General features: G+C 40.0%; 1 protein-coding gene across 1 annotated transcript; it reads right to left on the bottom strand.

Annotated features, from left to right (window-relative positions):
* Positions 1-1152: 1152 nt before the first annotated feature.
* Positions 1153-7986, bottom strand: LOC311187661 (A-kinase anchor protein 17B-like; the record flags this gene model as incomplete). Its single annotated transcript, XM_084258995.1, has 4 exons — positions 1153-1191; positions 3015-3282; positions 4987-5117; positions 7234-7986. 4 exons carry the CDS (start codon positions 7984-7986, stop codon positions 1153-1155), a joined length of 1191 nt encoding a protein of 396 aa, XP_084115121.1.
* Between the last annotated feature and the right edge of the window lie 8391 nt (positions 7987-16377).

Below are 16377 nucleotides of genomic sequence, written 5' to 3' on the forward strand. Positions count from 1 at the left end.
ATCCTGATTGCATATGATGATTTTATTAGTGTCAGGAGAACCTCTTTCTGAGGAAGTATGTGTGGTCACAGGTTTCTCTTTCTCTCCATTTATGCTCAGGATTTCACTGAAACATTCAGAATCACTACTAATTTCCTCAAAGAAATCTGTCAATTCTAAATCTAAGTCTGCTGACTTGCTGGGTGAGGAACCTTGGCTTTTCATTGTGGATTTGGAATCTCCCACCTCAGAGGCATTGGTCTTTTCCAACAGATGATTCTGTCCCACAGTTGGGGACAACTGGTCACTGGTTTCACAGACTGTGTCCTTGCAATGATTTTGAAACTCTTTAGTACATTCTTTGACATAACCCACATTTCCTCTCTTTTGTGGTTTATACTCAAAAGCCTCACGACAAATCTTGGTCCAGTAATCTTCTTCTTGAACCTGTTTTCTCCCTTTCATGTTTTGCATTTGGCTCAAATTGCTTGAGAGAAACCTAGGTTTTTGCAAATTGATTTGAAGTCCATTTCCCTTGTCAAAGACAGCCCTCTGCCACTGATAGGGACCCGTCACGTGACTTGGCTCTAGGCAGATACGGGAATATGTTGGAGATTGATAGTAGTTTAATAGGTAGTCAGTAAATTCTTCTGTTTCATATATCTTCTCTTTCCTGCCATGGTCTCGCTCAGATAATCTGCAAGAATACAGTTGACCAGAACCGCAGTAGTCTTCTTTCTCCAGAGGCCGGCCTGGAATTAATGTAATTTCCAAGGATGTCTGGTCAGAGGGCAAATTGTCATTGCAGTCATCACTTAATAATTTTCCAATGTTCTCACTTCTAGCTGAAGATTTTATTCTTTTTTCCTCAAGGTGCTCAGGAGATTTATGTAAGTAAGCCCCACTTCTTTTCTTCAGGCTTTGTTCTTGTTTGTTGTCTGGCTTGGCAACCAGATATTCTGACATTTCTTCACAATTTTGAAGATACATAATGTTTAAGTCTTTCCTCTGCCTTTGCAGCATGTTCCCCAGAACACTTTTAGCTGCAGTGTCTATGTCCCGTGGGCTAAATTGTGAGGATCCCTTAAAAAAATGTTAAAAATCTCACATGAAAAACTGAACAGATTAAAACTTTCAAAGAAATACTCAGTGATCAAAAAAGATGAACTCACGTCATTGGTGGCAACATGGATGAAGCTGGAGGGGATTCTGCTAAATGAAATAAGTCAGGAGAAGCGATAAATATTGGATGCTTTCATTTGTGTACAGAATATAGAGAAAACCAAAGTGTCAGGGAAAAAACAGACAAAAACCTGCAAGCTGACTATCGGTCTGAGGCATACTTGAAGGGGACGGAGATCAAAACAGGGGAGAGAAGAGCAGAAAGGATGGGGTAGATGGACCTCGGGTGCTATGGTGGTGGGAGAACTACGGGGGGAGAAATCAAATACTATTCAAAAATTAACGAAGATGTAAGAAAATAAATAAGATACATTTTTTAAAAATTTTAAAATAAAACTTTCAAAGTAAATTGGACTTTCTGACATTGTTCTAAAGAGGTTTCTCATACTAGTTGGGGTAGATGCAGATGAGGACGAACGCTGCACTGAAAAAATGGGGGGAGGGGTGGGAAACGAAATGTCCATTTTAAATGAGCTGCTTTTACTAGGTCCGTGTCCATCCTTAGGTTAGAACGTGCAGGGGTATTCCTATCTTCAAGCACACGACCCTTTTTGCATTTGCTCACAAACTGGTAAGTCTCCTTACTCTTTCAGGTATTGTGCTAGGGCTGGGACATGAAGAGGAATAGGAAATACTCTCCACACTGCCCAGAAAAATCTCGAACCAGAAAATACTAATAGGTGAAATGTGTGTCTGAGTCAACTGGCTTAAACAAGAAATGATCTTTGTTTTTTGTGCCAGCCTCATCCTGTGGACTGCAGGTGAGGGAGTCACCGAGTTGCCACCTTGCCTATCTCAGAAAGAAGCGAGACACAATAGAAGCCGTGGCCACGACGGTGGCTCTGTGTGTGGTCTGCGCAACAACCCATAAGCCCCATCCTGTGGGGGGAGTGTGCACTGCATTCCCAAAGACACAGGCACAAATTAGGGCACAGTGGTTACCCATTACCTGGCATAAGAATCTGGGGACTGCATAATCAGCTTAAGCAGCCAGTGGGCTGAGAATTAGGTATCACAGACATTACAGAGTCAAATTCTTGAAAAGGAGTCACTAAGGTCAACTAAAAAGGACCCAAGTAGCCTTATTATAAATGCCAATGAGTTCTTTCTGATCCTGATTTCACTAACTTTGATTGTCCACACCAATGATAAAAAGGTGGAGACTGCAAATATACTTCAAATTAATGCTAATATGCATGACATTAATTCTTTGTATTTAAAAGCACTGAATGTGGATTTATAAATTAAGAGTTTGGGAGCCCTTCTGGCTTTTACTCTGAACATCTGTTAACTCTGGTTATCTTTAGGAGGTAAGTGGGGAGAGGGGGGCTTTCCGAACTGAAACTCTCCAAACTAAACAACTGCTCTGTGATGTGAGAAATTCCATAGCAAATAGTTTAAGACTAGACTAACATGAGCTTGCTACACAAAGGTCTCTCTCAAGGCTCTCCCTTCTCATGTGAGCCCGTTACAGAAAAACAGACAAGTAAAGTTAAAGAGAGACTCGGACCCTAACACCCACAAGCGCCATTTCTTCCCCCTGACATTTTCTTTTACAGCCATTAGGAACTTTAAAAAGCAGATACACTAGGTACAGTGCTCTAGGCGATACCTTCCTCGAGTTTAGAAACACAAAGAGTGTGTGTGTGTGTGTGTGTGTGTGTGTGTTGTCAGTGGTGAGACACGACTCCTTTAGAGAATTTAGGTGCCTCTGGTAAAACCATAAATGGGGTTATTAGAGATCAACCTATGGGAAACAAACCCCAGTGAATGCAGTGCGTCTCCCATGGGGGCCATGCCAACTAGGCCACGACTTAAATGCAAAGCTGTGCCTCAGGAAGATGAGTACTTACCAAAACAGAAAAACGACTGGCAAAGAGCCTAGCTGCAATTTTCCTCAGGAGTACCCGAAGCAGCCGAAGAGCCTCCACACGCCTCTGGGCCAGCAGGTACTTCCTCTCCTCCCATTCCTCTGAAGAGTCAGGCTCTTGAGGTGTCTCAGGCTTGGCTCTGTCCTTCTGTCTCCTTTGCCGGTGCCTCTCCCTTTCCTTCAGGGCTCGCCTCCTGACTCTGGCCTTCTTTCTTTTTTCCTGGATTTTCCTCTCCTCCTCTTTTCTTTTTCTGGACAATGATTAAGAGTTAATCATTCAGAAAGTGTTGACAGTTATGTGTCGCTTCACTGTGGGGAACCGCTCAGAGAAATGCATCGTTAGGTGATTTTGTCACTGTGCTAACGTCCTAGGGTGTAGTTACACACACCTAGATGCTATGGCCCACTACGCCGTATGTGGTAGCCTGTTGGGAGCTCTGTGATATACATGGTCTGTCATTAACTGAAAGGTGGTTAAGCAATGTGTGACTATGCTAAGCATTTGATCTCCTCCCCCTCCTTCCCGCTGTTAGGGGAGGACAGGTTTTCAGAAATCTTTCACACTAGCCCCAGGGCCTGACAGAGAAAATTTACAATAAAAAGCACTAAGGTGCTTCGGTCAGGGAGAAAGACGTGATTGAGTTGCTCAGTTAGGAGCATGTACAGGAGACTATGCAGAGACAGTATCAAAAAAAGAAGGCTACAGACCCAGGAGGGGACCTCTGGCCCCATTTTCTCAAACCACAAATAGGGACTCTACTAGACTCAGCTTTCACAGTGAGGATTTCATTTCTCTTATCCAAACCTTCCGTGAGTTCTCGTTGCATACCCACAAATAAGGGTAAAGTGAAGGCAGAGAAAATCTTAAGGGTGAGAAGTGCTCCTTGGTACATAGTACCTAACACGGCACATGAGCATAAAATCATGCCAGCTTAGAAGGGGGTGCTTTTTGTAACCTGCTGTCTTTAAAAAATTAAACTGTTTTGGTCAGGACCCCCTGGAAATGCAGGGAAGAGAAAAAAGGGACAGTTTCCTGAGTGAAGACTTAGCCAAAATGTGGAGGTTGAGCTAGACTGCATGCTCAGCCTGAAAACTTGGGGGAATTTTTATCTTGACTAGATTCAAGTTCTGGCAAATGATCACCCTTGGGAACTCAAGTAACTGCTAGCACCCCACCAGGCAGCCAAATGAGAGGCCCATGATCCAGTACTCCTTGTCTCCTTTTTTGAATAGCTACAATTTACCTGAGAAACTAGAAGAATAACCAGGTCAGGGGAGGGACCAGGGCCTTAAACTGTTTTCAGAGCCCTGTACTTTTGACCCATTTGTACTTTCTTGGCAAACCTTTAGCAATCTAATAGCCCTTTCTAGGCTCAACCCCTAAGTTGAGAAACAATGATAAGCTTAAAGAAACCAGGATAGAGGCTGCTGAAATTCACAGAAAAGACTTAGGCCAACAAAAGCAACAGTCCCAACAAATCCATGCCTTCTTGCCTGTGGGTTAGTTTGTTTACTGACTATTTTATGGAAGAAAAGCTTTTTCAGACCTAGAAAAAAATCTTTAAAACATTTAAATTGGTACGCTAAGTAAAATTTTGGTACATGGTAAAATTTTGCATTTGACTGTCTAGGATTTTCACTATAAAAGCTCCTGATCTCTTTTTTCAAAATCATGGCTTCCCAGATCTCTTCACCTGGCTAGTCCCATTATTCTTCATTACTGGTTCTTCCTGACAAGCTTTCCTTTAGAAAAAACAACTCTTGGTCAACTGTTTTGTCGTTTTGGCTTTGTGATAGCACAGTTACAAGAGTGTAGGCCTCAGTGGTGTTTCCTAATCTACATCCATTCCTCGGGCCACCTTCATGTTATCTATAAAGTGTAGCCCTCATTCAAGAGGGAAAAATCCATAAATCAAGAGTTAAAAAACCCTCTTCACTGAAGTTGGTCTCCTTACCTCTCAGTCTCTTCCTCTTCTCTCTTCTTTTCTTTCTTCCTTTCTTCTTCCAGTTCTTGTAATTTTAGCCTTTCTTGATTTCTCTTCCTGATAGCTTTTTCACTGAAGTGTTTAGTTGTATCAAACATCACCTGCCCTCAAATAATTTAAAGTTCCATTAGGTAAGTTTGCTATCTGGCCGGGAGTGTCCCGGGCCAGACAGACAAACTAACATGAACATGATGATTCAAAGAGCAGCCATACTGTTCATGGCCTCTGGCTCACTTGCCAGATAGTCTGTGGGCTTCAGAATTTTCTTTGGCAGAACCTTTGAGGCGCTGACTTCATAGTCACTAGTGACATCACAGTGCCATTACATAAGCACAGGCTCTGAGAAACATGAGTATACCACCTCTGGTTTGTTACAAAGATCAACTGAGATAAGGTATTTAATCACCAGAGACAAAAATAGTTTTGTCTAGGAGTAAGAGTACAAGAAACTGACCAGAGGAGAATTAAGATCCAACTATAGTGATTATTAAACTACACTGTAAATCTCAAATAAAGAGGCAGTCATATGCAAGCACTACATATAAATTTGCTTAAAAAAATAAAAAGAGGCAGAAGTAGTGATTGAGACCTGAGGGACAATGATAAACAACAAGTTTCTGTTATCTTTATGGGGTAGATGGACATAGGACTGAGGGTGGTATACCGGGGTGGGTTCCCATCTCAGTGGTAAAGGTTTCTTTTTCAAGCTGGGTCATGATATGTGGTTTTTGCTTTATCGTTATAGATTTTGCTCTACCTTGTCTGACTGGCTCCTAATTTTTAAATGTACATTTTAAAATAAGTAGTTTCACAAGTAACTCTCTCACACACACATTTTCTCTCTCACAAACATATACATTCTTTCTCTCACACAGGGAGCTACTTATGTTGAAAGTCCAACTTGTACTGAAGATTAGTTTAGAGAAAGGATGCGTGTAACTGCATTGTTCTCCGGCGGAGGCAGCCTTCAAGAAAAAGATGACCAGGGCCTCCCCGGTGGCACAGCGGTTGAGCGCTGGGTTGCGAAGCTGCCCGCGGCCTCTGCGACGCAGGTTCGATCCCCGGCTGCTCCCCGGCCACCAGAGGAGGGTCCCACATGGCGCGCAGACCTCTCCTGCTGCGCCCGCTGCTCCCCTCAGCAGTGTACTTCGGTCCTTCTGCCTGCTCTGCTCCCCGCTCTGCCTCTGGTGAATTCTCTCACCCTCCCGTGCTTCTGACTGTACCCAGTGCATGTATAAACAAACAAACAAATAAATAAATAAATAAAACATGCCTCTATTTAAAAAAAAAAAAAGAAAGAAAGAAAAAGATGACCAGATATTGTGAGAAAGCTCCATACCTTTCCCACAAATCTGCTGTAAAACCAATGTACTCTAAAAAGAAAAATAAGGGTCTCCCCGGTGGCTCGGTGGTTGAGCGCTAGGCTGCGAAGCTGCCTGCAGCCTCTGCAGTGCCTGGTTCAATCCCCGGCCGCTGACGAGGGTCCCACATGGCACGGCAGACCTCTCCTGTCTCGCCCGCTGCTCCCCTCAGCAGGGTACTTCGTCAGTTTGCCTGTTCTTCTCCCCACTCTTGCTATGGTGAATTCTCTCACCCTCCTGCGCTTCTGACTGTACCCAGTGCTTGTATAAATAAATAAATAAAATCTTTAAAAAAAAAAAGCCACTGTTGTACATAAAAAAAGAAAATCACTTAAAAAGAGAGAGAGAGATGACCAGACATCTATAATGTGACAGACAGGACAGACAGACTGATTTTGAAAGGAAAGGATCCAAACTTGTTGGGATTTTGTTTTACCAATTTACCTCACAGACCCCATGAAAATCTAAGTTGTGACCCTAAGGGTATAAAGAGGGGAGCAAATTGCTCTCCTAGTGAATTCAAGCTGTGTGTATCCCTCTTTCTCAGTGACTTGTCAAACAGAATTAGCATATGAGATAGTTTCATTAAAGCCATGTAGCATCCTTGAATGTACTGAAGAAGCTAGTACAGAGCCCCAGATTTTAACCACTATCACATTAAAGCTACAACTGGCAGCATACCTGAGAGCTGGGTTATTTTTCTTCGTAGACATCCATATATTCCTGACAACAATCTTTACATTAGCTATGGATCAGAGTCCAGTGGCATCTAAAGAATTTTTTTCTAGATGCTTCCTTCTAGCTTTTACCCCAGACCACCTGAACCATGGGAAAGTAAAGAAACTGGCTATCTTACCTTCATGTTACATGCAAGAGCTTTCCCATCGTCCCCTTTAAGCATCAGCTTCATCCCTCGAAGGGACTCCATGGCTTTGACAAAGTCAGTTGACTCTTGGTACTGTATAAAGGCCTCGAAGGTCTGCAAGCCAAAGCTGAAACCCCCAAAGCTCCCACCAGTCATCACTTCTCTGTAGGGGTCAAGCATGGGGATATCTACATTCTTGATCTTCCCAAAACTTTCAAAGACCACCCGAAGGATCTCTTCACATGGCTTCTCCCCACTGGAACCTTTGGGTGCAAACCACTTGCAAGGCAAGCCTTCGAAATAGATAGAATCTGGGCTTTTATCAAGGTCCTGCTCCTCTCCTCCATCACTCAAAGAGGCCTCCTTTTCTTTGGGGAAGGGCTCCCACTCTCCCTGGGCATCTGTAGCTACGACTTTTAAGTCTGTTTTCAAACCATTTAGCTTAATGATCTTCCCATGTAACTTGGCCTTCAGGATCTGAACCAAACTTCGAGTCTCAGCCTCGCCCTCGAATCGGATGAAGTCCTTTGTACTTTTGGAGAGGCGGACAGTGGTGAACTGGTCAGGACAAATCAGGCTCTTCAGTTGGTCAAGAACTTCCCAGTTAGAGAAGGGTCGTACCGGTTCTGTAGTCTCCGGGAGCAATACATTGATCATCAGTTTTGCTATGGGCTTGAGGTAGAGGTGTTGAGCTGCACAGAGCTCTGTTGCCTCAGAGTTATCATAAACCACCGTGACCATCATGGTAGCTTCGGGAAACCTTAGAAGGTGAAAGAGAACATTTTCATACCAGTGCAGGAAAACAAAGATTTTGGGTTGTTATGTTTCTTTTTTTTAAGGATTTTGGATTTTGAATGGGCTGGTTTTGCTGGACTTTGGTCCAATTGGTAGGGGAAAGTATCCTGAGAGGAAAATTAAGACAAGAGTTTGCATTTGTTTCATGTTTTTACAGTTTTCAAATAGTTTCCATATACTATGTTTCAGTTTCCTTAACAGAAAAATAGAGATTGGAGGAATTCTGGGAAGATTAAATGAGCAAATGCATGTGAAATCCTTCAAGCAGTACCTGGCACATAAGAAGTTCTCAATAAACATAAGCTATGAATATTAGTATTAGTGGTGGCAGTATTATTGCACTGCATTTGATTCCCAAGGCAACCTGTGAGTAAGTGCTTTCCTGGTTGTTTTACAGATAAGGAAATTGAGATGGGTTCAGGAAAATTAAACGACTTGTTCATAGAGATCCCAAGATTCCAAATCTTCATTTGATTGTACAATTAATCTCAAATGTAAAGTCCCATAAAAACCTTAATGTAGTATATACACATCTCCCCACTTCACCTATACCCCACACCTAGTAACCACTGTTCTACTCTCTGCTTCTATGAATCCAGCTTTTTCAGATGCCACATATAAGTGAGATCATGCGGTGTGTTATTGATAGAGCATTTCTTTCAAAAGCCATCAAAAGCAGGAGCTAAGATATTATGGTCTAGAAATCCAGATGCTAGCAACACTGAATTGGGATGATATGAAAATTAACATGCTCTCTTTCTCCAAAAATATTATCCGAATAGCAAAATGAAGAACTACATCCAGGTAGTTTGCTGCATGCTGCAAAATAAGTAAGAGTCAACATTAAGTTCCTGTAGGGGAAAAGGTAATTTGATATTCAATTAATTTGATATTCAACAAATTTGCCTGCAGTCAATAGGTATTATTTCTTACAACTTAAGTCATAGCTTTTTCAAAAATTCCAGAAAAAATACACTCCAAAAACAGTTATGATGAAAAGTAATCAGGTTTATCATGCTCTCCATTTATTTCAGTGGTATCGCCTTTGCTTTAAACCTTTTAGGATGTTTCTCTTGGATTGATTCCAAGGTCTGGGTTACATTCTTGTATTTATTAGTTTTATTTTCACATAGAAGATCTGGGGTGTAGGCCAAGGATGTGGGGCGGGGGGATGTGAGAAGATTCACCAAGACACAGTGGGGGGGCAGAACAGGCAGATCTACTGAAATACACTGCTGAGGGGAGCAGAGGGAGAAACAGGAGAGGTCTGCTGTGCCATGTGAGTTAGCTCCCTGGCTGGAGATCTAACTCAAGCCTTGGCAGTGATAGAGCTGAAACTTACTCCCTAGGCTACTAGGGAGACCCCCTGGGTTACATTCTTTTAAATAGTCTCAATGAAAGTCAATTTTGAAATTCTTTTATTATGGCTTTGATATTTAGAAATCATCAAAAGTTATCTAGAATCAAGAAGAGTGGATAAAATGAATGATGTTAAATAAACTGATATTCTTAGTTGATTCATGACCCCCACCAAGAAGGCAATTCCAAGAAATGCTCTAATTATATTAATTAGTGGGTCCATTGTTGAAAGATGGCAACTTGAAAGGACAGCTTTCATTTGAATGTTGTGTTAGAATAGTTGAAAAAATGATCCCAGTTTCCACCTCACCTTGTATCTACACCTTTTGTAACATGGCAGAGTTATTGCTATTGACAGAGTGTATTTTCCCCCAGCCCGTTACCGTGAGCTCATTCTAAATTTCAGGTGGCCCTTACACTCCTGGAAGCTTGCAGGGCCAAGAGGACAAACCTGGACTAGTCAGCCAGAGAATGAGAAGTCAAACAGAAAAAAAGTTCAGTGATGACAGATGAACCATCCTATGCAGCAGCCCAGTCCGACCCCCAAGCACCACTGACACAGGAGCAAGTCTAGCCAAGATCAAATGGAACCATCACACGTCAGAATAGTGGTGCCAATCTACAGACCTGTGAGAAATAATAGAGGGTTGTTGTTTACGCCAGGAAGTTGAGGGATGGCTTATTATGCAATAGTAGCTAAGTGATGACACAAACATCTTAAATTTCAAGTCCTTTCAAGATGTACAATGCCACTTAATAGTTTTTACACAAATAGATAAAAATTATAAAGGTCCATTCCTGGGAGAGTTTTGGGAAGAAAGAGAAAAAAAACAAGCATCTTCATATCTTGCTGGAGAAAATGTAAATTAATTACAGCCTTTTCTAGACTAATTTGGCAAAATAACTAAGAATCCCTTTTGACCCGTTGACTCTAGACACTTATCCTAGGGAAATCATTAAAATAAGAAAGAAATAGGTTCAAGGCTGCTTATTGAAGAGTCATTTTAGATATAACCTTGTCATGACTATGTTGATGTAGAAGTAAAGTTCAGAAATTGTGCTGTATTTTCTTTTTTTTGCAAAGCAGGCTTAATAAAATTTTTGCAGCTTTAAATAGAACTTTTAATAGATGCATTTTAGTCACTCATTTAGAATTATGATCAATATAAATGGATTTTATTTAAAACTTCAATCTCTTCTTCTACTTAAGATTAAATTCAGAGACTACTAAAAACCATCAACTTTCTGAAATTAAAAAATCTCAAAAGATAAGAAGGATGTGCCCCAAATCCTTCGTATGGGTGGATAGACTTCATATCTATGAAGTCTAGATGTTTTTTGATAGCAAAAAAAAAAAAACTATCAAAAAACAAAAACAAACAAACAAAAAAAAAACAGTTTCTATGTTTTAGTGATATCTCTCTGCTTTCCTGGAATATAATAAAAGTTCTCATCAAAGTGGAGAGAAATGAGTCAGACACTTTTTTATAGCGTTTGATATACTGTACTTTGGACATATTTCTAAAATCATCTCACACTGAGGTAAAAATAAGCATTAAATTCTAGAGCGAGGTCACAGCTCGATGACTACAGAGGACAACAACATGGTGTCAGTGAGCAAAACATCCTGAGCAGAGCCTAGGGGACAGGAGCTCTGCTCCATGGAAACAGACCCTGCTCCTCAGCTCCAGCCACAGCGAGGGAAGCAGGCCCCCGTGACCAGATACTCCTATTATTCTGGAGAGGCCAGAAATCTAGCAAAGTCAGAAATCTAGGTCCTTATGTAAAATCTGATTTTCAGATGTTGGCAATCAATGAAAAGAATTTACAAGTATTGTGAAATGCAACTAAACATATCTGTAGGCCTCGCTTTGCTTGCCAATCTGTGACCTTTGCTCTAGAATCTCTTTTCACAGCTGTTTCTCCAGTTAGAGGACTCTCTACGCCTCGATTAGGAAGCATGAGTTATTTTCTGACTTTTCCAAGAACACCCAATTGCTTTTAAAAATAAAAAAAAAAAACTGACCTCCTTTAAGATGCTCAACTTAAATTCCTTTTTCTGAACAATAGCAACAATCACAAATTAGATATTTGTTCTTCTATCTTCCTTGTTGTTCACAGATTTGGGAACTGGAAAGTAAATGTTTATGAATAACTCACCTTAAAGTACCATCCCAGAACAAAGACCTCATATTCCGATCTTATTTAAAAAAACATTGAGGGCCTCCCCTGGTGGCGCAGCAGTTGAGCACTGTGGTGCGAAGCTGTTTGCAGCCTCTGCAGCGCTGGTTCGATCCCCGGCCACCAGCGAGGGTCCCACATGGCACGGCAGACCTCTCCTGTCTCGCCCGCTGCTCCCCTCAGCAGTGTATTTTGTCAGTCTACCTGTTCTGTTTCCCACTCTGGCTCTGGTGAATTCTCTCACCCTCCCGCGCTTCTGACTGTACCCAGTGCTTGTATAAATAAATAAATAAATCTTTTTAAAAATATAAAATTAAATTTAAAAAATTAAAAAATATCAAGGTCCTAGTGTGTATCATGAAGTAGGCTTTTTACAAATGTCATGGCTTCGATGCTTCAGCAATATCATCAGCAACTTCTGCCAGGTCACTGAAAATTAACTGGCTCAGCAAAGCAGAATTATTAATAATACCCATTGTGATGCCTTTTACCTTAAGGAGACCTCAGGCCAAAAACTAACAAAAATGAAGAAGAAAGAGGAAGAAGAGGAAGTAAAGGAGTAGGAACTGGATACAGAAAGAAGAGGAGGGAAGGCTGGAGGTAGGGAGGAGGTAGATTTGGACTTACTGACATGGAAGGATGCCCATGATATATTTTATTTTATTTTATTTTTTAAAAAAGATTTATTTATTTATTTATACAAGCACTGGGTACAGTCAGAAGTGCAGGAGGGTGAAAGAATTCACCAGAGCCAGAGCAGGGAGCAGAAAAGGCAGACTGACGAAATACACTGCTGAGGGAAGCAGCGGGCGGCAGGAGAGGTCTGCGTACCATGTGGGACCCTCACCCTGCGGGCCGGGGATTGAACCAGCACTGCAGAGGCTGCGGGCAGCTTCGCAACCCAGCGCTCAACCGCTGCGCCACCGGGGAGGCCCCCATGATATATTTTTGAGGAAAAAAAGAAAAAGCAGTTTCATGATAATAATGTGTAATATAATCTTGTTTCCGTAAATGTAATATAATAAAGTACTAAATGGAAGGTAATACAAATGCATGAGCACTGCACACACTCGTGCATGCACACACCTCTCTAAAGTCTGGGAAGATGTACATCAAATTGTTAAAAATATTTCCTCTGGGAAGGAGACAATCATATTCAGTGTAACAGATGCTCTGAAAATTGCACTGAGAAGTCTGCATATTACACCACTTTCCATGAGTTTTTCTGAGGACTATGACCTTACCTTAGAGCATGGTAAGTTAAATCAAAAACAAATAAAGCAGCTCCATCAATTCAACCATTTCATAGGCATGTAATGGGATTATATTTCTTATGGATTTAGGAAAAAAATGGGTAAAGGGAAGTCAATTGATTTATGATAGAATGTGATAGAATAGAGACTGCAAAATATCTAAAGGACATAAGAAAAAAATAACCAGAAGATATCTTATTTATTTATTTAAATAAATTTTACAAATTGGATATTTATGGATTTCTTCCTTTTAAAATTCATGCCACTGTATTAATAATATAAAAGTAATAAAATACTATGTAACATAAAAAAATTTCCCCTGGAAAATGGATTGGGAATATAGGAGAGGAACGAACTTTCCCTTTTTACTTTGCTTACTTCTTATTGCTTCCATTTTGGGGTTTTTATTTATTTCAATTTTGGGGTTAATTTTTGCTCTTCCACATATACACAAGTCCCACTCACCCTACTGCTTTAATTTTTTAATGTTTTACAAAAAACATGTGTTAACTTTATATTAAATGCTTTAACTCTTTTAACATAAAAGAAGAAACTCAAATAATAATAGACTATTAAAGGGAAGTAATTCACAACTGCTGATACAAACTTGCCCAGAAAAAGGGTCAAAACTGAGTAATACAATAGCAACTCCCCTCCCCATCAAAAACCCCGATCTGCCATCACTGTAAATGCTCATAGGCATATGAACCCACAACCCAAGTTTGTGTGTCATGACTGAAGCCTGGGAGATTAGAATTCGACCTTGAATAAGGAAGGAGCACTTGGCCACTTCGATACTAGCGTTGCCAGTGGCTGCAGAGGTTGTTTTTCAAAACTGCTTCGTGGAAGCATAATTGATATACCGTAATATAATAAACTGTTTCATAACATAAAAAACTGTCCATGTATGAGAAGTGTACAAATGATAAGTTCTGACACACCTATGAAGCCATCATAACCATCAAGGTAGTGAAAATACCCATCATCCCCAAAGCTTCCAACCCTCCCCCTGGCCCTAGCAACCACGAGCTGGCTATAGAATGTTAAAGTCATAACTGAGGTATTTTATAGCAAAAACAGGCAGATGTAGCTGGAAAATACTCATAGTAGCTGGAAAATACTCAGTTACATTCAATTCTCAACTTTAACAGGCATTTTCTTCTAAATCAACATACTTTCTCCACCCTAAGCTGACATATGCCAATCCTTGAATCTAGTTAAAGCTGCATACGGCCTTATTTTGCTCTTGAAAATAGGTCTAAAAGGACTTGTGTTTTTCTCCCCAGGCTTAGTTTATATTTCTCCCTGTTTTAAACCCTGTTTAAACCAAATAAATATTCAAAATAATCCATTTTAAGTAATTTTATTTCATTTATTTAGCTATGTATATTTCTTTATATTAATCAGTAAATGTACTAAGACAGGCAGAATTGCTTAGATCAAGTTATAAGGCTATGACTTAAAATAGATTCTTCAGAACAACCTAATTTGCCCTTTAAAATTCCTCTTAATATGTCTGCTTCAATTGACAGTAATGGTAGAATTTGTTAGCAATTTTCCCCTCATTTTCACCAATCACTGTCATACGCAGATTACTTTATCCAACGAAGGTTTAAGAGCCTAGTATAAACCAAATCTGATGGCAAGGAATGCCATAATTATGGCCTCCATGCATTATCAAAAAGTTGAATTTAAAAAGAGGTTTTACACATACGTAGTGGGAGACTTCAACACACCACTATCAACAATGGATAGATCAACAAGACAAAAAATAAGTAAAGAAACCAAAGCTCTAAATAAAGACCTAGAGCAATTGGGCTTAACAGACATCTATAGAACACTAAACCCCAAAAAAACGGAGTACACATTTTTCTCAAGCGCACACGGATCATTCTCCAGGATCGATCACATACTGGGGCACAAGACAAACATCAACAGATACACCAAGATTGAAATCATATCAACCATCTTTTCTGACCATGAAGGCATCAAACTAGAAATAAACCATAAAAAGAAGGCAAGGAACTTTCCTACCTCATGGAGATTAAAAACCACACTACTGGAAGACCATTGGACTAATGAGGAGATCAAAGAAGAAATTAAAAAATTTTTTGAATTGAACGACAAGGAGGACACCAATATCCTAAATGTATGGGATGCAGCAAAAGCAGTAATAAGAGGAAAATATATAGCAATAGAAGCTCACATCAAGAAACAAGAAAGAACGCAAAGAAACAACCTAATCTCGAAGCTCAAAGATCTAGAAAAAGAACAACAAAAAAACCCCAAAACCAGTAGAAGAAAAGAAATAATAAAAACCAAAGCAGAAATAAATGAAATTGAAACTAAAAAAACAATCCAAAAGATCAATGAAACCAAGAGCTGGTTCTTTGAAAAAATCAATAAAATAGACAAACCCCTAGCCAGGCTCACAAAGGAAAAAAGGGAGAAAGCACAAATAAACAGGATCATCAATGAAAGAGGAGAAATCACAACGGACACAGCAGAAATCAAAAGAATAATCAGTAACTACTATGAACAGTTATATGGAAACAAGTTTAACAATCTAGAGGAGATGGACAAATTCCTACAACTCTACAATCACCCAAAGCTAGATAAAGAAGAAATAGAACACCTAAACAGACCAATTACAATTAGCGAAATTGAAATGGTAATCAAAAACCTCCCCAAAAACAAAAGCCCAGGACCTGATGGATTTACAAATGAATTCTACCAAACATTCAGAGACGAATTAGTGCCTATCCTTCACAAACTCTTCCAAAAAATTGAGAAGGAAGGGACAATACCAAACACGTTCTATGAAGCCAACATTACACTAATACCAAAACCGAACAAGGACAACACAAAAAAGGAAAACTACAGGCCAATCTCCCTAATGAACACTGATGCAAAAATCCTCAATAAAATTTTAGCTATCAGAATCCAACAATGTATCCATAAGATAATTCACCACGACCAAGTTGGATTCATTCCAGGGGCACAAGGATGGTTTAACATCCGAAAATCAATCAACGTTATCCAACACATCAACAAAAAGAAATATAAAAACCATATGATAATATCAATAGATGCTGAGAAAGCTTTCGACAAAGTGCAACACCCATTCATGATAAAAGCCCTTGAAATTCTTGGGATACAAGGAACATACCTCAACATCATAAAGGCCATCTATGACAAGCCAACAGCCAGTATCATTCTCAATGGTGAAAAGCTGAAAGCAATTCCATTAAGATCTGGAACAAGACAAGGATGTCCACTCTCACCATTGCTTTTCAATATAATACTGGAAGTCCTAGCCAGGGCAATAAGACAAGAGAAAGACATCCAAGGAATCCAAATAGGAAAAGAAGAAGTCAAACTATCACTATTTGCAGACGATATGATATTATACATAGAGAACCCCAAAAACTCCACAGAAAAGCTAATTCAACTCATCAATCAGTTCAGTAAAGTGGCAGGATACAAAATCAACACGCAAAAGTCAGTAGCCTTCCTATACACAAACAATAAATCTGAAGAAGAAGAA

Source organism: Talpa europaea (assembly GCF_964194135.1).
Source record: "Talpa europaea genome assembly, chromosome: X".
Lineage (NCBI taxonomy): Eukaryota > Metazoa > Chordata > Mammalia > Eulipotyphla > Talpidae > Talpa > Talpa europaea.